Source organism: Balaenoptera borealis (genome assembly GCF_965194805.1).
Source record: "Balaenoptera borealis genome assembly, chromosome: 2".
NCBI classification, from domain to species: domain Eukaryota; kingdom Metazoa; phylum Chordata; class Mammalia; order Artiodactyla; family Balaenopteridae; genus Balaenoptera; species Balaenoptera borealis.
Window position 1 is genome coordinate 167,177,635 of NC_138867.1, and position 20,828 is coordinate 167,198,462.

The 20,828-nt window shown below is 51.7% G+C and overlaps 1 protein-coding gene across 9 annotated transcripts in view; it reads left to right on the forward strand.

Moving 5' to 3' along the window:
- Nucleotides 1-1,399: 1,399 nt before the first annotated feature.
- Nucleotides 1,400-20,828, forward strand: part of TBC1D9B (TBC1 domain family member 9B) — a 44,245-nt gene continuing 24,816 nt past the window's right edge. For 5 of the 9 annotated variants that reach the window (XM_082379290.1, XM_082379293.1, XM_082379295.1 and 2 more), the window contains exons 1-7: nt 1,400-1,596; nt 4,605-4,715; nt 8,965-9,083; nt 13,631-13,859; nt 14,927-15,185; nt 16,686-16,893; nt 19,410-19,622. In XM_082379290.1, coding sequence (XP_082235416.1) covers nt 1,479-1,596; nt 4,605-4,715; nt 8,965-9,083; nt 13,631-13,859; nt 14,927-15,185; nt 16,686-16,893; nt 19,410-19,622 — 1,257 coding nt within the window. In that variant the 5' untranslated portion in view covers nt 1,400-1,478. The remainder of the gene's footprint in view (nt 1,597-4,604; nt 4,716-8,964; nt 9,084-13,630; nt 13,860-14,926; nt 15,186-16,685; nt 16,894-19,409; nt 19,623-20,828) is intronic. The other 4 variants (XM_082379287.1, XM_082379288.1, XM_082379289.1 and 1 more) reach the window with 1 other exon arrangement.

Below are 20,828 nucleotides of genomic sequence, written 5' to 3' on the forward strand. Positions count from 1 at the left end.
TCTCTTTAATATGGATATTAAAACATCTACCTCGTAGGGTAAATGAGTGGGGATTGGATTTAAAATAATGAAAGTAGCCTTAATATCATATATCCAATAACAGTCTAGTGTCTAGAATATATAAATAACTCTTACAGCTCAACAATCAAAAAGACAACCGGGGTTTCCTTGGTGGCGCAGTGGTCAAGAAACTGCCTGCCAATGCAGGGGACACGGGTTCGAGCCCTGGTCCAGGAAGATCCCACATGCGGTGGAGCAACTAAGCCCGTGCGCCACAACTACTGAGCCTGTGCTCTAGAGCCCGTGAGCCACAACTACTGAGCCCACGTGCCACAACTACTGAAGCCCGCTCGCCCAGAGCCCGTGCTCCGCAACAAGAGAAGCCACCGCAATGAGAAGCCCGCGCACTGCAGCGGAGTAGCCCCCACTCAACGCAATGAGAGATAAGCCCACGCAGCAACAAAGACCCAACCAGCCAACAATAAATAAATTTATAAAAAAACAAACAAACAAAAAAACACCTTAAGCCTCCAGGGATGATTCTAAAGTGCCCCCTTCCCTCTGGCCTCCTGCCGGATTCTGGCGGCCTCAGGCCAGATCCTGCATCCCAATTAGCCCTGGATATTCTGGATTCATGCCTATTGCCCCAGACGGCATTAACTGCTCCCTCTTTCACTCAAAAGGGTCAATGTTTGGACTGGGAGGCGGTCGACCCCTACAGGCCAGCACTGGGAGAGCGGAGATCCACATCCCCAGCCTCCCTTTGCTGCCCGCCCCATGCCCGTTCAGAAGACCCTGCTGGCCCCAGGGCAGGCCCTGCCCCCGACCCCAAGACCACTCAGCCTCAGTGACCCCATCTATCAAGTGAGGGACTGCACTGCTTTCTGAGGACCCTGCCAGCCTTAGGGCTTCCTGACAACCTGTCCTGGGCTCCCGGAGGTTCTCTTCGTCTTAGGCCCAAGTGCCAAAATTGAGTTACCACGATCAACTAACCCTTTTCCAGACACCCTTTCCAATGTTAACACGCACTGGCTTGCCCTGAACAATCAGCCAAAACTGTATCTCCAAATGCTGTTTCTCTACATTTTCCCCGCAAACCCTGGATGGGTTTTTACAAAAGGTCAGAAGCCCTGCTATCTGTGGACCGTGGACTCAACCATTCCGGCCAGAGGCCCGTGGCCCCGGCACCTGGCCGCTCCTCCTAGATGAGGCTGCAGCGCAGGGGCCTGCAGCGAGAAGGGCGAAAGGGAAGCGGACACGGCCGGGCTAAGCCGGCCCGTGGCCCGAGAACTGGGCGGGAGGGCGGGGCCGGGTGGGGAGAGCGGAGCGCCCAGCGAGCCCGAAGGGCCCGCTGGTCCCGGCGGCCGCCAGGGGGCGCCGCCCGCTCGCCTCGCCCCGCCCCGTCCGCTCGGCTCCGCGCGGCGACTGCGGCGGCGCTTCCGCCTGGCCGGCCACGGCCCGGTGTGAACGGCGCCGCGATGTGGCTGGGCCCGGAGGAGGTGCTGGTGGCCAACGCGCTGTGGGTGACGGAGCGGGCCAACCCCTTCTTCGTGCTGCAGCGGCGCCGGGGCCACGGCAAGGGCGGCGGCCTCACGGGTGAGAGGCGCGCGGCGGCCGGGCCTGTGGGCGCCGCAGCGGGGCGGGCGAGGAGGGGGCGCCGGGCGGCGGGGCCCAGGACGAGCGGCCCAGGACAGGCCCAGCCTCGGCGCGTCACTGCGGCCGCGCACGTCAGCGCGTGCGGCGGGGGCCTGGGGGCGCGAGGCCGGCACTGAGTTGGGGGGTGGGAGGTAGGAACGCGAACCGCGGGTGGGAGGCAGGGACGGGGTGGGGTGGTGCGAGGTGAGGACGGGGCCAGGGACTCGAGGAAGACAGATGCGCTTGCGTTAGGAGGCGGGTGGGGAGACTTCGGTCAACCAGGGCGGCCAAGAGAAGGCTGGAGGCCGCCTCTGCCCGGACTCGCTGCCCGTGAGCTTCCCGGTGCTTAGCGGAGGCGTGTGCAGCTTCCTGGAAGGGGATTTCACAGCTGAAAGTCCGCGAGATCTTCCGGTCCCCTGCTTCTGCTTTAGTTTCTCCAAGTGCCTCTGAGGAGGGGTCAAGTGACACAAGCATTCGTTTTCTTTTGCCTCCTTCATTCCCAACTCACCAAAGAATTGCCTTTTCAGCAAGATCAGAGTTCCTTCCAGCTGCTGCTGGCCTCAGTCCCCATCCCTCCAGCTTCTCCTCACCCACCTTTCCTGCTTCTTGGTGCGTTGGAGCTGCAGACCGAGGCTTAGCCGAATCGCCAGTATATGTGTTCCGGTGAACCAGCCAAGGTGCCTCTTTGCCCGTCTGGGTACTACACAGGACTAGACCAGACAGGCACCTCCTGGAGTGTGTGGCATTTGGGATCCAGGGGATGCCTACTGGGCATTCCCTCTATGGGTGTTGTCCAAGGTCCCTCATGCTCCAGGACCTGCCCCAGGCACTCCCAAGCAGACCTGGGTCAGTCTTAGGGCCAGACCAGTGCCTGCGCTCCTTGGGTGGCCCATTGTTGCCATTTAGGACCTCAGGCCCAATGTTGACAGGTCTTCCAGTTATCAAGAGAATTTTCTGTGAAATGTCTTAATTTTCAACATTAGCAGCTAATGCAGTCCTACCAGATGCAGATAGAAGCTTCCCATAGGAGAGCTCTTCCGTCAGTCTTTCCTGGGCCACACCTCCAGATGTGGAAGAGACTGTACCATTCCCAAGAAACCTGTTCCCTTCGGTGCCTTGAGCTCCCTCCCAGAGGCCTCTAGAATCACAGGAGCCAGTGCTGGACCTGCCTCCTGGACTAGGCTGTTCAGTGGAGGTTAGACAGCAGCCCCTCTGGAGAGACTGACCGGTGGTCAACCTTGAAGCCCATGTAGAAAAGCAATGCTTGGGCGACCAGTATCTTTGGTTGCAGCAGCATACCGTTGTGTCAGATTTCAGTGCTTGTTCTGTGCTCTGTTTCTCCACAGATCATCTCAGCAGGTGGGTGGGTCCCTCTGTGCTCTGCTTTCCTGTACAGAGAAGGCCCTTTCTACCACACTCATCTCTCCATGTCCCCCAAGGCAGAGCTCCCCAGGTCCCCCCTGGTAACCACACCTTGAACTCTCTGCTCCAGCTAGGTTTGGTGAGTCCTGGCATGGCCTCTGGCATGGCCTCCCCTGTGCCATCATGGACATCGTGGCTTCCTGACCGCTGTCTCCCTGGGGGAGGAACAGTTAGTGATGTGGTTTTACTCAAGCTGTCTTTTAAAAACAGATACCAACCTAGATTCTTCATTGAAGAGTGTGATGAGATGGCCTGCCCATTAAAAAGTTTTCAAGTCTTGCAATATGGATATGCCAACAATATAGGAATTAAAATAAAATTTCTGAGACCAGAAGAGAAACCTCAACACAAACAGTAAAAAGCAGTTTATTCCAAACACTGATAAGGCTTGAATATGCCACTTTAACTGCAATTTAGAGAGGCATTTTAGAACATTTCAGTAAAACAAGGGAGAGATTACAGACTCCTGACTTGGATGTATGTGAAGAGTACCTTCTTTTGTAACTGGTTATTTTATTTATTAGCGACTGGAGGGGGGAAAAATCAAATTAAAAATGGAATATGAAACAGAAGTGTTAAAATCGAGCAATAAAATCAATAGAAATTATTCTGATATCAACAGGAAAATGGTAACAAAATATTTTCAGATCATACCAAAAGTAGCACTTCATGAAAAGGAAAAAATAAGTTTCAAATAGGAACAATGGACAGGCTTTTATGTAGCTGGGTAATTCAATTAATGAAGAAGAATGAATCGAATAGTGGTAAAAGGTAGACATTTCCTCTAATTTATTGGGGAAATAGTGACATTGCCAAATGTCAATGACATTGTGATGAGAAGGAAAACTTGAAATGCCCTAAAATGCTTCAGTTCAGAGATGGAAAAAAAAAACAAAACGGGATCGGTGTTTTCCTAAATTGGACAATTCTAAAAATTTGCATGTTCTTTTTATTCATGACTTTTGAGGCTACATTATCTTCCTGTCGTTGATGTGGAAAATGATGTTACAAAATCATCGTCTTATGAAAAAGGCATCAGAGTACACAGCCAAAAAGGCCGCACATGTCAGACAAACATGTCTTAAGAGATGTGTCTGGCAGTTAATGAAACATATTATTTTTCTGGATTTTGTGATATTTGTAGTATTGTTGTTTTGTTTTTAATTGTCATTGTTGTACTTTCTCATTCTGAAGAAATACTTGTTTTCAAACCTGATTTTGTATTTTTCTTGAAGAGGGCCTCCCAGATCATCTAAGCTTTGGGCCCCGTAAAACATGAATCTGCCCCTGCCTGCAAGTGTTTCTGAGTCAGGAGGACAAGCAGAAGCTTCCAGGAAGAAGTGGGAGGGGATTTTTTGATAGGGATCAGACACTGGCTGAAGGCCTTTGAGGAAAAAGAAGTAATTTAGTGGACCAGGGTAATGTAAGTTGTTTCACCCTCTGGGCTGGGGCTTTGGGGGCAGTGCCACCCTCCTGGCTGCCTCCAGCCAGGCCCAGCTCTCAGCGCAGCCCTCCCTCCCCCTCCCCTCTCTCTGCCCTGTTGCCAGGTCTTCTCGTGGGCACCCTGGATGTGGTGCTGGACTCGAGCGCCCGGGTGGCCCCTTACCGCATCCTGCACCAGACCCAGGACTCGCAGGTCTACTGGACAGTGGCGTGCGGTAGGTGCCCTGGATCACGAGGGGTGCTGGGCAGGGCCTGCCCCAGAGAGGAGGGGACGCAGCCTGCATTCCTGCATTGGACGTGGCCCACTGAGAACCCGACGCTGCCCCTTGTTCAGACAGCACAGCCCAGGCCAGCATCCAGCTTAGGAAGGCAGCTCAGCTGCGCACAGATGCAGGGCGAGCGGACGTGGGCCCCACGAAGCCCTGCGTGCCTCTCTGAGGACTTGGCCTTGGGCAGTGTCCATGTTCTCCTGCTAACCTTTTCTCGAGGTGGATGCAGCCGATCATTATCCATGGACTACATATTTTTTAATTCACCTACTCACTAAAAGTGATCTGTAAACCCCAAAATCAATACCTGTGGTACTTTTGGGGTCATCTGTGGACATCTGTGGAAATGTGTGTCTGCAGAGCAATGAAAAATTTGAGTCACCAGACACACAGGTTCCCAGCTGAGGTGGAACAAGGCATCCTTCTGCCTTCTTGTTTCAGCTCTCAAACCATAAACACGTCTCCTTTTAGAAGTCTAAGCACCATGCTTTTCACATTTTGTGTTATCTGTTGGTGACTTTGCTGTTTAAAACGGCCCCAGGTATAGTGCTGAAGTGCTGTGTGGTGTTTTTAAGCGCGGGAAGCTGTGATGTGCCTCATGGAGAAATACGAGTTAGATGAGCTTCCTTCAGGCATGAGTTACAGTGCTTCTGGCTGTGAGTTCAATGCTAGGGTATTAAAAATATATATTAAATGAGGTGTCTTTAAGCAGAAAGACATATAAGGCAAAGTAGTGTATTGATCAGTTGGTGAAAATGTTGTGACCAGAGGCTCGCACGAACTTAGCCCTGTAGCTCCCCTGGGAGCAGTACTGGCAAATTCAGTGTTCCAGGAGACTTTGTAGAACATAACCACTGTGAATAACGAGAATCGCCGGTAGCTGTCCTCCTCGGAGGACACACCCACCCTCCCAGGAGTCCAGGAGGAAGTCCCCTTTCAGCTGGACCAGCCTGGCTGAGGTCCCTGGGATAAAACAGCAGTAATAGCTGGCACTCAGACAGCACTTCCTGCATGCCAGACATGTGAACCTCCCAACAACTCCAGAAGGTGGAACTTTGATTTTCCCCATTTTGAAAATGAGGAAACTGTGGCCCAGAGGGGTTAAGTAACCTGCCCAAAGTCACACAGAACCACAGATCAGACCCAGAGCACCTGTTCGTGTCCACTGTGCTGAAAATCTCTCTGTGCTAGAAGCCACAGTGTCACTGTCCCCCAGGATAATGGTTTTCCTTGGAGACCTGAGAAGAGGTGTTGGGAGTGTTCACAGCTGGACTCCAGCTTGGGGGGCTGGGGGAGAGGTTAAGGGGTGAAGGCACCAGGGTGCCCAGAGTGGGGCACTCGCAGGAGAGAGGCTTCCTGTGTGGTAGGGCCCAGGGCAGTTGGTGTGTGCCTGGGCTAATATGAGACGCTTCACTCTAAAATGGGCCCTTGAGATGTTCATCTTTGTCTCAAGGTGTTCCTTCTCAGGAAGCAGGTGGAGAGGGGCAGTGGCAGTGAGAGCAGCCTCTCTGTGGGGAGAGAGGAGTGTGGCTACTCTGGGGGGCCTTGTGGGAACCCCATTGGTGGCATCAGGGCCTGCTGCTGGGGAGGGACCCAGCTGCACCGTGGAGTCCCTGCCCTGGTCAGGCCCCTGTGCTCATCTGCTCATGCCTCTCTGTTTTTACCCACCACCTCTCTTCAGCTCTCCAAAAGCAGACACCTACTGACACCTGCCACTGAATCTCCACTCCTTAGACTGCCATTAAAGGACTTTTCAGGGTCTGCCTGCCTTCATTTCTGTCTTCCTCCCCCCACCAACTCACACCTGGCCTTCGGCCAGACAAGACATTTGCAGGGCCTGAAGTTCTTAACCATACCTGTCCTGGCTGGTGTACCTACAGCGTCGCCCCATGTCCACTTTACCTCCTCCTGCTCTGTTGAGTACCTACGCAGATGGCACATCCTATGGAAAACCTTCCCAGATTCCCCAGACTCATGTACCTACCCTTCTCCCTCCTCTAGACTTGCCATGTCTCCACCTGCACTTTTGCACTGAAGGCTCGCTGGCTCTCCCACTAGGCCAGCAATTCCCTGAGGGTGTGGGCAGGTTCTGCAGCTGGGCAGCGTGGATCAGCGTTATGGTGTGGTCACTTCCCAGCTCGGTGACCTTGGGCAACGTACTCAGCCTCTCTGTGCCTCAGCTTCATCCTATAAAATGAAAATAACTGTACCTGTGTCCAGGGTGCTCTAAGAATCAACTAAGATAATCCATAAAAAGTTCTGGAAAACAGAAATAGCACTTAATAATTTAATTAGCTATTATATTTTTTATTCCCAGTACCTAGCATAGAGATGACATAGTTTCAGTGTTTACTTAGTGCTAAATGAAGATTGAGTTGCTTTTAACTAATAATTCTTTTAAGTGAATATATGTAAATATTTATAATTAAAATGCAGACAGATCCACACAGGCATTGTGGACAAAATTCCTCTGTTTTAGGCTGCCAGGAACATGTGTGTAAGAGGGTTGCATCACATGCAAATCCAACTTCCAAATTCAAATGTGGGTTCTTGGCAAAAAGAGCAAGAAAGAAAGAACTCCCTTCACCTAACAACTAGACCTTGGCCTCTGTGCACTAGGGAAAGGAGGCCATAATAGATACACAAAGAAAAATGAAAACAAAAATAATTTATGGATGATTTAGGAACTTCCAGAGGTAATTTCTATTTATAGTTATCTATTGTTATGATTATCACTGTTGGTTGTATGATTCTGGGTTTAATCATTTTCACATGGGCATCCTCCCACAGACCCATGGGAGAGGGTCTTTCTGTGGAATTGCTTGTTAGGGTGGTGAGCCTCTTGGGTAAATGTAAAGAAACAAATCGACCCTAACCAAGTCAGGCTGGACTGTGACATGTGACAGAGCAATGAGCAGATGCCTGGGCCAGAGGAGATGACAGGGACCAGCTCAGCCTGGCCAGGGCGGGGTCAGAGCTGAGTCTTCAGCTGTTGGAAAAGTTGTAGCCAGGCAGTGAAGGATGGGGTGACCAGGGATCGGGTGCCCAGCAAAAAATGTCTGTGGTCCACAGTCATGCCGGACTCATGTCTTCGCTAACGCTCCCTCCATGCCGAGTGTGTGGGCCTTCCGTGGTCACAGAAGCAGCTGGGCTTCTGGGTGCTTGCAGCCCACAGACTGTCCCACCCCAGGATGCTGAAAAGGAAGCAGAGCCTTCACTCCTTTTCTTGTTCTTGTGTTAATTCATTCAGAGAAGAGTTCTTAAGTGCAAAAACCCCATGCCAGACACATGAAAAACCCCAAAAAGTGGGGTGCCAGAGGGGCAGCGGAAGCCAGGCCCGGCGGGGACTTCCCTCATCCCTTCAATTCTCCTCCTGGGGCCCCTTTTCCCAATTCCCTGATGGAGGCAGAGAAAACAGCTGCCTCACTCTTTGGGAGTGGCGATGGGCTGCCTCTCTGAGTTCTCCCGTTTCCACTGGGCCTACAGTGCCCACAAGGACCCCTCCCTGAGGAGGACAGGGACCCCCTCCCAGGTGGGGCAGACACTGGGGGCCAGCCAGACACTGAAAGGGTCAGACAGGGGTTCCTGGAAGAGACGGGATCCAGGTTGGGTTGTGAACTGGGATGAGGAGGAGGAGGCAAAGACCTGGGTGGGGCATCTGGCTTCAGAGAGAGGGATGGGCACCTCTGGCCCAGCAGGAGACCAGCCAGCCAGGGGCCTGGAGTCCTCCAGGAAGCTCCAGCTGCCATCTGTGGATGCCTAAATTCCCAGGAGAGCCACAGTCACCTATACCAAGTCTGACTGTGTCTGGCTAATCACCTGTACGTGGAAGACCACATTAAGTCCTTTTATCTCGAAGAAAAGTAAGTAAGCAAACCTGCAAATGTATAGACTATTTCTGGTAGGACACAGAGGAAACTAGCAGTCACTCTTAACTCTGGGCATTAGAGGGAAATTGAGGCTTTATTTTCCTCATGACTCTGTAATTCTATCTGAATTTTTTTATTTTGTGTTTTTATCAGGACCATTTATGACTTCTGTCATATACATAAAGAAGGAAAGAGTAAGCAGCTCAAAGATTGTAGTCACTTTGGTATAGCAAATTAGGTCACCCATTTTAATCTCTCTTGAGTTTATGTTTAAGGCCTGGTGATTTTATGATTTTCCTTTTCTTTATGCCACCAAACCTCCCTAGGTTCTTCCCGCAAAGAGATCACAAAACACTGGGAATGGCTGGAAAATAACTTACTCCAGACACTGTCCATCTTTGACAATGAGGAAGATATCACCACCTTCGTCAAGGGCAAGATACACGTAAGATTCACTTTCCACTACTGGTTCTCAGTCCCTTTTCTGGGCTACCAGCATTCACCTTTGTCATCTTCTATAACTTTCAGACAACACCATGTAGTTCTTTCCCCCATTAAACAGAGATGGAAACGAAGGGTCTGATCTTCTTCTTTTAGTGTTGAAAGGGGCAGTTGAACTCATCGTATGCAGGCCCCATCTACTGGCCAGCCACCAGAGTTTAAGCTTAGCTGAGAGTTTCCATTCCCTGCAAAGGGCCTCAGCAAATATGCAGATACACAACTCTGATAGCCAGTTCTTGGCCAACAGAGGAAGAAGTTGGAAATGACAGGATAATTTAAAGTATATTTCTATTATAAAACTAACCTTACTTCAGAATGCACAGACACTTTGACCCAGCAATTCCATTCCTTGGAATTTACCCTACAGTGTATTCATATGTCCAGAATGATGTATGTATCAGGATGATCTCTGCAACACTGTCAGCAAAAAGGCTGGAAACAATGCCTCCCAGTCCCAAGGTAAGAGGGGAAGCAGCTGTTCTTTCCTCTGCAAATTGAGAGTGCTCATACTTGCTAACATAGCATTTATTGAGTATTTTCTTTACAGTACTGGGCTGAGCACTTTATATTCAGGAGACTTGGTCAGTCATATGTGGTATTCTTAGTGGAATATTTTACAGCTAGCAAAATAATTATGAGGATTGTAGCAATGTGTGAAAGCTTAGCACAGTGATGTTTAGATTGTTTCCTCTTTAGGGAATAATTACATAATGAGCATTTATCTGAGTGTGTGTGTGTGTGTGTGTGTGTGTGTGTGTGTGTGTGTCTTTTTCTTTCTGTTGGATTATTGCCTTGGGTTAGATTCCTCAGAGGGCAGTTACCGGGTCAAAGTTTCATGATGCAAACTTACGTTGGGCAAGCCCTTGTGACTTCATTATGCCAGAACCTCCTAGACCTGGGCAGATGACACCAAGAGTTCCTCAGCAGTTCTCTGTGTACCTTGGGGTTCAGGGTGGGACCTGTGTTGCCTTTCTAGTTCCAGGAAAATAGACAAAGAGAGCAGAGGCAAGTCTTCACTCTCCTAATGAGCCAGCTGGGCAATAATAATAATAACAGCAACATTATGGAATGTTTCCATTATGCCAGGCCCAAACAAACTAACCAACAAAACAGAATAAAGTTCTAGATGAGTCAAAGGAAAAAATGGAAATTAGAAAATATTGAGGGAATCCCCAGGCCATCCAGTGGTTAGGACTTGGCACTTTCACTGCTGGGGCCCAGGTTCAATCCCTGGTCAGGGAACTAAGATCCTGTAAGATGCGAGGCCACAAAAAAAAAAAAACAAAAACTGAGAGCTGGACAATTATGGAAATACCACTGTTTATCAGAATTTGTGAGATGTAGCAAAAGCAGCGCACAGAAGGAAATTTAAAGCCTTACATTTTATGTTTTATAATGTGAGGAAAAGAAGAAAGGGTGGAAACTAATGAGCCAGGTGTCCAATTCAGTAAGTTAGAACGCCAGAGAAACCAGGAAATTAGAAAGAAGGAAATATAGTTATCACAAAAAAATTACTATTCGCTGAAGGCTCAGATTATAGTTAGCAGTTTTTTAGCAATAAAGTATTTTTTAATTAAGATAGGTACCTTATTTTTTTAGACATAATGCTATTGCGTATTTAATATACTACAGCATAGTGTAGACGTAACTTCTATATGCACTGGGAAACCAAAAAATTTGTGCCTTGCTTTAATGCGATATTTGCTTTATTGCTATGGTTCAGAACCAAACCTGCAGTATCTTCAGGGTATGCCTGTAACAAAGGGAAGAAGTTAATTCCTTAGAAAATAAAGGAATGATACAGAAAAGCAACAGATGTAAAAAACATCTGTCCAAAAACAGATGTAAAATATAAACAAACCTGTGGCAAAAGTGATCCAGGACAAAAGAGAGAAACCTCAAATAAGTGATGTTGGGAATGAAATATGAGAGCATCTATTTAAAAATCAAGGTTAGGGGCTTCCCTGGTGGCGCAGTGGTTAAGAATCCGCCTGCCAGTGCAGGGGACACGGGTTCAAGCCCTGGTCCAGAATGATCCCACGTGCTGCGGAGCAGCTAAGCCTGTGCGCCACAACTACTGAGCCTGTGCTCTAGAGCACGTGAGCCACAACTACTGAGCCCGCGTGGCACAATACTGAAGCCCGTGCGCCTAGAGCCCGTGCTCTGCAACAAGAGAAGCCACCGCAATGAGAAGCCCGCGCACCGCAACAAAAAGAGTAGCCCCCGCTCATCACAACTAGAGAAAGCCCACGTGCAGCAACGAAGACCCAATGCAGCCAAAACTAAGTAAAATAAATAAATTTTTTAAATAAAAATAAAAATAAATAAATAAAAGCAGGGTTAAGAAAAAAGAGAGTAAGGGGACTTCCCTGGTGGTCCAGTGGTTAAGACTTCACCTTCCAATGCAGGGGGTGTGGGTTTGACCCCTGGTCCAGGAGCTAAGATCCCACATGCCTCGTGGCCACAAAACCAAAACATAAAACAGAAGCAATATTGTAACAAATTCAATAAAGACTTTAAAAGTGGTCCACATCAAAAAAATCTTAAAAAAAAAGAGAGAAAGAGAATGCCATAAACAGCTTTAAGCCCATAAATTGTAAGAAGTGAGACAAGATGGACACTCTTAAAATAATATGTTTTAGTTTCCAGTTGCTATTGTAACAAGTTACCATAAACTTAGTGGCTTAAAACAACACAAGTTCCTTTTCTTACAGTTCTGGAGGTCAGAAGTCTGAAATGAATCTCACAGGCTAAAATCAAGGAATTGGCAGGGCTGACTCGTGGAGGCTCTAAGGGGAGAATCTGTTCCTTGCCTTTTGCAGCTTTCAGGAGCCTCGTATTCCGTGATTCTTGGCCCTTAACCTTTCTCTTGAATGCCAGCAGCATGACCTCTTCAGTCAACCAGTCAGTCTCTCTCAACCCTTCTGGGGATTGGGATGTAAACATCTTTGGGGGGGCTATTATTTGGTCTACCACATAATAGAACTTAAACTGAGGCTCACAAAGAAATAGGAAACTTGAATATGCCTAAAACCATTACAGGAATTGAATCAGTAATTTAAAATCTGCCCAGTGATTTTTACAGTCCAGTTGTATCAGCCAACAAACAAAATCCCAGTCCTGTGAGCCAGGCCGTTCATTCCCATTGGTGAGGACCATTACTCCTGAGTAGAGGCCAGCAGACAATGCAGAGGAAAATGCAAAGCAGAGTGTCAGCCCCTCTGCTCCCTGCTTGGGGGTCTCCCAGGTGCAGCTGAAGGAGTGGGGAGAGGGGGCTGCCAGCTGAGACCCAGGAAGGTGGCCTGAGGGACAGGGTGCCGTGATGGCCCACAGGCTGTCTGGGGCCCACCTTTCCACTGGTGGGACCCCTTCCCCAACCTCCCAGTAGGTGCATTTGAGGGCAGCAGAAGACAAGGGCAGGGCCTTAGTAACGAGAAGGGTGTTTTGCCAGAGCCTCTTTCCCAGACATAGAGCTAGTTCCTGCAGTAGTGTTCTGGGGAGGCACCAGAGGCAGCTTGAGAGAGAGAAGAGGTTGGAGTTGCAGCTACAGTGGTACTGGCTATACTGAGATGGAGGTACACCTTACCTTTGGGTCCTCACCCCAACTCCTGGCTGTTGTCCCTGCTCATGGATACAGGAATTCGAGGCTGCCAGGAGGCTCAGCAGAAGCAGCAGTCTGGGCCGCAACACTTGCCCTGAATTACTTTAGCTTATCAAGTCATCATCCCCCTGGAAGATCTGCATGTACATTTTGAGCCAAATGCGCTAAGAACCTGTTTTACCCCAGGAGGTTTGGGGTTGGCTTTGTGGCCCAGGGTGATGTCTCTGGGCACGCTGAGCCCAGTGAAGATGCTGGCGGGATACAGCATAGATATGCCCTGAGCTGGGTGGGACCTGTGGCTGGTCTCTGGACCCTGAGCTGGGTAGGTCCTGAGCTGGGTGGGTCCTGCAGCTGGTCTGTGGGCCTTGAGCGGGGGCAAGAGGCAGGAGCCCCCTGGCGTGTGTGGGGGGGAGTATCAAGTACAGAACATCCCCCAAGACGTTGTCACAAGAAATGCACATCACAGAACAGTGCCACAGCAAGATCCCATTTGGGCAAAGAAAGAGGGGAAAGAGCAGATTGCATGTATTTGCTTAAAGGTGCATCAGTGCCAGCCTGTCTGGGAGGAAACAAAGTGGCTACAACAGCAGAGGAGATGGAGACTCCCTTCTTATTGAACACACTTTTCTACTACTTGCATTTTTTTACCGTGTTTATGTATTATATTTTTCAGATATTTACATTAAAATAACTAAAATGTAAATTTAAAAGTTCCCTTCTCTGATCCAGTAGAGATAATAGCTCAGAGAGTTAGGGGAACTTGCCCAGCATCTGTCTGGCCAGAGCAGACGACAGGCCTACCTGCTTGTGGCCCTTGGGCCAGCGTCCAAGAGTCCTGGGTCCCACCACTTGAGTTCCCTGCGGGAACCAGTCCCCTTGTCCTCCTACAGGGCATCATCGCAGAAGAGAACAAGAACCTGCAGCCCCAGGGAGATGAGGACCCTGGGAAGTTCAAGGAGGCCGAGCTGAAAATGCGGAAGCAGTTTGGGATGCCCGAGGGAGAGAAGCTGGTCAACTACTACTCCTGCAGCTACTGGAAGGGCCGCGTGCCGCGGCAGGGCTGGCTCTACCTGACCGTCAACCACCTGTGCTTCTACTCCTTCCTGCTGGGCAAGGAGGGTGAGTGCAGGCAGCAGGAGCGCCCCCTGTGTCCCCCCTAGCCCCAGTCCCCCAGCTGGCCCCGTCATCCTCAGGGCATCCTCCTCTGCCCTCGCCCTCGCCCTCGCCCTCGCCCTCGCCCTCGCCCTCGCCTCTAGAAAGTGTACCGCCTCCCCAGACTGTCAGAGTTCCTGAGGGCTATCCCTCCTCAGCCCCCGGATATTCTGTCCCCACACACCCACCAGAGGGTCTCCCCAGAACCTAGTGGCCCACGACCAGAACTCCAGACTTGAACCAGGCATCACCGGGCTCTTGGGGGCTCCTGTCATGTATACATCAACCAGCACAGTTCTTCACATAGTGACTTTCTGCACAGGGCCTCCCCTCTTTCAAGTAGAGTGCCAGGGCACGGATCGTCCCTGAGCGGCTCCAGGTTACATGGTGCCTTGGACGTGTGCCCCTGCAGCCACCTGCTGCAGGTCCCTCCCCACAGGAAGCCCTGGCCTCAGGACAAAAGGCAGACTCCCAGCCAGTGCACTCTGCTGCCATGTCGCCCCCAGAAAGAGCCCCCAGGGCTTTAGCTGCTCTCAGTGTGGCCTTTCCTGGGCCCAGCAAGGCCGGCTCCCAGCCATGCACACACACCTGTCACGACCTCCGCTGCCTTTCTCCCACCTTTGCATCTCCTCGTCAGGCAGGGGCCAGTGTCCTCTCTGTGCTGGTCACACCATGTCGTGACTTGTTCCCACATCAGTGCGCTCCCACTAGGTGGGGCTTCTCAAGTCCAGGGTCTCAGCTAGCTCACCTGTTTGTTCATTCATCTCATCCTTTAGCCGTTTGGTGGGCAAACCCAGGAGATTCTCGGGGCTGGGCACTGGGTTGGCCCAGGACGGCCCAGTCCCTCCTCGTGGAGCTGGTGTCCCAGCATAGCTAGGCTCAGGCACGGGGGCTGGGGGGTGGGGAACGGGCGGGCAATAAATGCTGCCCACTCCCCCAGGTGGGTTCTAGGCCCAGGCAGGAGTCAGGAGCCTGCCTGCCCAGCCCTCCAGCTGGTTTGACCTGATGGTGTGTCTGTCCCCTCTGGTGTCCAGTGAGCCTGGTGGTGCAGTGGGTGGACGTCACACGGCTGGAGAAGAACGCCACGCTGCTCTTCCCTGAGAGCATCCGTGTGGACACCCGGGACCAGGAGCTCTTCTTCTCCATGTTCCTCAACATCAGCGAGACCTTCAAGCTCATGGAGCAGCTGGCCAACCTGGCCATGCGGCAGCTACTGGACAGCGAGGGCTTCCTGGAAGACAAAGCACTGCCCAGGCCCCCCCGGCCGCACAGGAACATCTCGGCTCTGAAGCGGTGCGTTGCGCCTCCCCCACCCCCAGCAGGGACCTGCCCTCCTCACCCTTCACAGGCTCCCTGCGTGGAAAGGGGGCCATGTAAAGGGGTGGTTTTCGATAGTGGGGAGGGCACCAGGAGATTCACGGAGGCGTCATCCTGAAAAACCTACCGCTGACACTGACGTGGAGGGAGTTCTTCATGCGTTACTTCTCGAAGCCCTGGGGTGGGGAGGCTCTCGCAGGCTCCTTGGTCTCAGACAGGAAGCTGAGGCACAGGGAGGTAGAGCAGCTTGCCCCAGGCCCCAGTGCCTTAGCCCGAAGTGAGCAGTGGAGCCCAGGACAGGCACCCCACCACGTCAGCCAGGGCATCCCCACAGGCCCCTTCGGGAAAGCTTCAGAATCCCAGCTCAGGGTACACCACCTCCATCCCGCCATGATTGACAGCTCTTCTCAGGACCCCTGGGCCCTGACCCCAGGCCCCAGGAGACAGCCCTGCACAGGTCTGAGGTCTCTGCCACCCTGTCTGTGGGAATTGGTAGACAGAGGAATGATTCACTGGGGCTGGCCCCTCCGGAGCACTCCGTTCTCACTCTTCCATTGCAGCTTCAGGGGAAACCTGTAAGCCAGCCAGGAGCTCAGAGATTCCCTGAGCCCCTGGGTCCCACAGCCAGATTCACACCTGTGTGCTCAGAGACTGTGGCCTAGGCCCAGACTCTTGGGTGCATCTTCAGGACCAGAACGCTGTCCAAGGATGTTACTTTCCTGATACGAGTGACACGGTGGCTTTCAGAACCTTCCAGAAAGAAAATGAGCAGGGCCGGACTTGATAGTCTCTGGCATTGTCCATCGAGGTGTGCCTGCCAGGCCGAGCTCAGGCTGCTAGCGGCCCCCATGGGGCTGGGAAGAGAGAGATGTTTACGAGGACAGGGCCACCGCAGGGGCGAGGAACTGGCTACTGGGCCCCTGCCTCACACAGCCATCGGACTGGCGAGTGTGCATTTCCGTTGAGCAACAGCACCCTGTGTTTTTTTCTTTTGGCTGCACCACGCGGCATGTGGAATCTTAGTTCCCCTACCAGGGATCGAACCCATGCCCCCTGCAGTGGAAGCACAGTCTTAACCACTGGACTGCTGGGGAAATCCCAGCACCCTGTGTTTTAGTCTTGACTCCACACCTGCCTGTCGGGAGGCCATGTCTGAGTTTCTAGGTGGGGCTGGTCTTCCTAGTGAGAAGCGGCGGGGCGGGTGCAGGCACTCTCTGGGCACTACCCACCCTCAGTACCGAGCGTGCTGTTTGTTGACCACTCCTCTGCTGGTCATACAGATGTCCACATTTTACTACTTGACCATTCACTGTGCATGTGTTATTGAACTCTGAGATCCCTGGGCACAACTTGCTCACAGGAGGACCCCCACGAGCCTGAATCCAATGTGGAAACCGAGGGCATGAGGCCACCTTGTGAGTGTGCTAGCCCCAACTCTTGTCCGCTTTTCTATCTCCCCCACCTCGGTTTCACCAGAGACCTGGACGCTCGAGCCAAGAACGAGTGCTACCGTGCCACGTTCCGGCTGCCCGGGGACGAGCGCCTGGACGGCCACACAGGCTGCACCCTGTGGACCCCATTCAACAAGCTGCACATCCCTGGCCAGATGTTTATCTCCAGCAACTACATCTGCTTTGCCAGCAAGGAAGAGGATGCTTGCCACCTCATCATACCCCTGCGGGAGGTGAGCCCTGGGTCCTCGCCAGTGCTGCCCTCTCTTACCAGGGCACGTGGCCAGGTCCCCAGCCCGGGAAGCCCCTCAGGATTTAGTGATGTGAGTGCAGAGGGCACATGGTGGTTCATGTGCTCCCTGAGCACCTGTCGTGTACCAGGCCCTGGCGGGAGTGGGGTGCACTGGATGCCCCCTCAGGGATCAACCTCACCTGGTGGGGAGATGCGGTGGGCCTTGGCCTGCCAGCAGAGCTCACAGTGGGACATAAGGAAACCTCAACAAGGACCCACACCTCCCTGGTCAGAGCCCAGTGGCCTCCTGCAGGTGAGTGTCCCCTAGTCCTGCCTCCTTGGGCCTTGCAGTTAGACTTTGGCAAAGCCCTGCTTTGGCTGGGCGTGGAGGACTCTGATCCCACCCCAGCCCCATGTTACTCTCAGAGGCCACCTCACTGTTCCTCTCCTGACACCTGCCTTGGCTGTGGCTCAGGCTCTAGGAGAGTCATCGGAAATCAGCTCTTACCTTTCAGGAGTGGGGTCAACTATCACCTGTCAAGGGTGGGGTCAGCTCTCACCTGTCAGAGTTATTTTTTCTCCAGTTTCTTGGGCTTCCACGGTGACTCTGGTAGAAACAAGGCCATTTGTCCTGTGCTGTTGTGAAGGTGTAGACAGTGAGGGAGAGCCCCCCACCCCTCCAAGGCCTCCTTTTCCTCATGGCCCAACAGGGCATACTGGCTGTTTAATTGAGGTTTAAGTGAGGTTCTTAAGCTATAAGCTAAAACACAGTATTTTGATTCTATTTAAAATGTAAAGCAGTGGGACCTCCCTGGCCTTTGTGCAAAGCCCTGAAGTTGCACGTATAGTTGCGAATAGGTGTGAGGTAGTGTGCTGCCTCAGTTTCCCCAAGGGAAGTCAGAGACAAAGGACTTAAAGGAGCCACAGCTCCAGGCTGAGGGGCTCAGAGGTGGCCCCTGACCCCACGCTCTCTTTTGGCACTAGGTCTGTGGATTTGTCGTGGGTGCTGTACTGACCTGACCCTGAGACCTGGGGGCTGGCTACAGGGTCATCTTAGGCCCAGCTCCATTTCTCCTGATGGGTCCTGACATTCCTGATGGCAGAGAGCTCTGGCTGAGCCAGGAAGCTCTTGGGATGGGGCTCTGCAGCTGGTCCTGATGGAGGCCCCTGCCCAACACTGACCTCAGTATCCTAACCAGGGGGCTTCACAGGGGCTCCTCACTCATGCCAGCCACACTCATGTGTCCACTGGGCTCTTGAATTTGTGCTCCCAAATCTCATCCTCGCCTCTGGAAGTGACACCCCTTCCATCCATTTGCTGAGGTGGAACGCGGGAGCCATCCTTGATTCTGACCTGGCCTCATTCCCACGTCCTGACCGTGGCATGTCCTGTCAGCTTGCTCTCCGGAGCATGTCCCTTCCTCTCTACAGCCACCATCTAAGACAAGCTGTCTGCTTGGGTCACCTCAGCAGTACCTTGTCTGCACCTAAGGCTTGAGGACCTATCCTTTAGATCCCATCCTTCCACAGCAGCCAACATAATTTAAACATCTGCTCACCCTGGGTAGAATCCTCCGGTGTCTTCTGTGATTAGAAGAATCTCCAGTTGCCTGCTGTGACCTGTAAGACCTTCAGTCCACCCACCCCTAGTCAGACCTTGGCCCACACACAGACATGCAGGCACACACACTTACACACTGAAATACACACACACACACACACTCTCTCTCTCTCTCTCTCTCTCTCTCTCTCTCTCTGCCCACCCCTTCTCACTCTGCCCCAGCTTCTCCGGTCTTTCTTTGTCCATCACGCCAGTCTGGCCCCCTCCTCGGGGTGGTTGCTGGCCTCTCCCCTAGCTCTTCGTCTGGCTGCACCAGGTCTCAGCTCAGTTACTACCTCCCTAGAGGTGCCTTCAACAGGAAGCAGCCCAGCGGCCTCCCAGCTTGCCCTGTGGCCCCCACCAGCCCTGGTGACCGTGTTCATTAGCCTGCATGTCCATTGTTTGTACCCACCCCGGGCTGCGGGCCCTGCAGAGGTGCCCCCTCAAAGCCCATCCTGTGCCCTGCACACTTGTACTGCTCTGTTCACACACCTCGCAGTCAGAACTGGGCCCAGGACGCACATCAGGAAGTGCCGAGGGAATGAGTGCTCAGGAGGGCTTGCTCACTGTGCTGTAGGGCAGGGACATGACTGTCCATCTTGGGGAAGCTGATCGGGGCCAGCAGCTGGGCTCAGGCTTTACCTTCTGTGTCACCATCCTGATGACGGTCCTGCAAGGCTGATATGCTCACACCCATCAACAGCTGAAAAAACGAGGTTCAGACATGCCCGTAACTCACACAGCAGCAAGCGGCAGAGTCAGAATGTGAATCGGCCAGGCCTGGAAAGCCCCTCGTCCACTCCCTGCCCCATGCCTGAGAGAAGACGACCTAAGCCCACTATGCTCTCAGCTTCACAAAACCATCTGGCTTTACATCCCAAGATACTGACCTCCAAATGGTGTTTTTGTCTTCTCAGGTGACCATTGTCGAAAAAGCTGATAGCTCCAGTGTCCTGCCCAGCCCTCTGTCCATTAGCACCAAGAGCAAAATGACCTTCCTGTTTGCCAACCTGAAAGACCGCGATTTCTTGGTTCAGAGGATCTCTGACTTCCTCCAGAAAATGCCATCCAAGCCACCAGGCAACAGCAGAGCGGGGAGGAAAGCCAGCATTGTGGACTCAGCCCCAGAGGTGAGAGGGCCCTTCAGAGCAGTGGGGTGGGAGTCAGGGCCGGGAGAAGAGCCCAGGCAGCCCTGTGGTGCCTGCCTTGGGCCTTGGGTGGGGAGGGTCCTCGCTTGGTGCAGGGTAGAAAACCTAACCCAGCCCCAGTCTCAGGTGTCCTGGCCACACACGCGATGCCTAGGGTCACAGCCCTCTCTGTACCCCGAGACGTGCCCCAGTCCTCCTGAACGTCACCCCTGCCTGCCTCAAGTCCCATTCCACATAAGAAGCCTTCTCTGCCTGGACCAGCCACCCTGATCTCTGTCCCTTATGAACTTCTGCTGCACTGAGAGCCACTCTGTTTAGGCCTGTCCAGCTTGTGTTTATTTACCTGTTGGGAGATTGATTTCTCCCATCAGTCTTTCTTACAGGGTTACCTTTTACTGCAATCTTTTTACTATACCAACAATATTAACAATAATTCTTTAACATCAAAAACTTGTATTTACATTTCCCCAGATGCACATGTTCTTTTTACAGTTTAATCATTTGAATTGAGGTAAACATAGGTCATATACATGTTACAGTGGGTTGGTATAATCCCTTTTTATCTATAGGTTTCTACTCCTCCCTCTCTCTCTCCCTGTCTCTCTCTCTCTCTTTTCTTTTCTTTTCTTGCAGTATTTTGTTGAAGGAATTGGGTCATTTGTGCTATAGAGTTTCTCGCAGTCTGGTGTTTGCTGATTGCATCTCTTGGAAACACTTAACGGGTTCTTTTGTGCCCTGTTTCTTGTAAGTTGGTGGTTGAGTAATGAGATCGAGCTCAGATTTGGATTCAATTGTTTGTGTTGGGGAGTGGGGGGCAGGTCCACTTGTAGGCAGGATTGAGGTGCTGTGTACTTCCACCAACAGGTATGCAATACCTGGTTATGTGCTGTTACCAGTCATTGATAAGCATTGCCTAGATAATTCATTAGGTAACTCATTAGGATTGCAGATGGGGGCACTCTAATTCTATCATTCCTTCTGTTCATTAGCTGGAATATTTCCATATAGAGAAATTTACCCTCAACAACTATTTGGTTACCGTGAGGCACAGTTCATATAGAAAAGGCAGAATAAATCTTTTATTTTTTTTTATTCACCAGTTGTTAAAATGATGAATTGGTTTTCAAATATCCTCAAAATATGACCAATTCAATTTTTTATGTTTACTTTTTAGTGTAATTATGAACT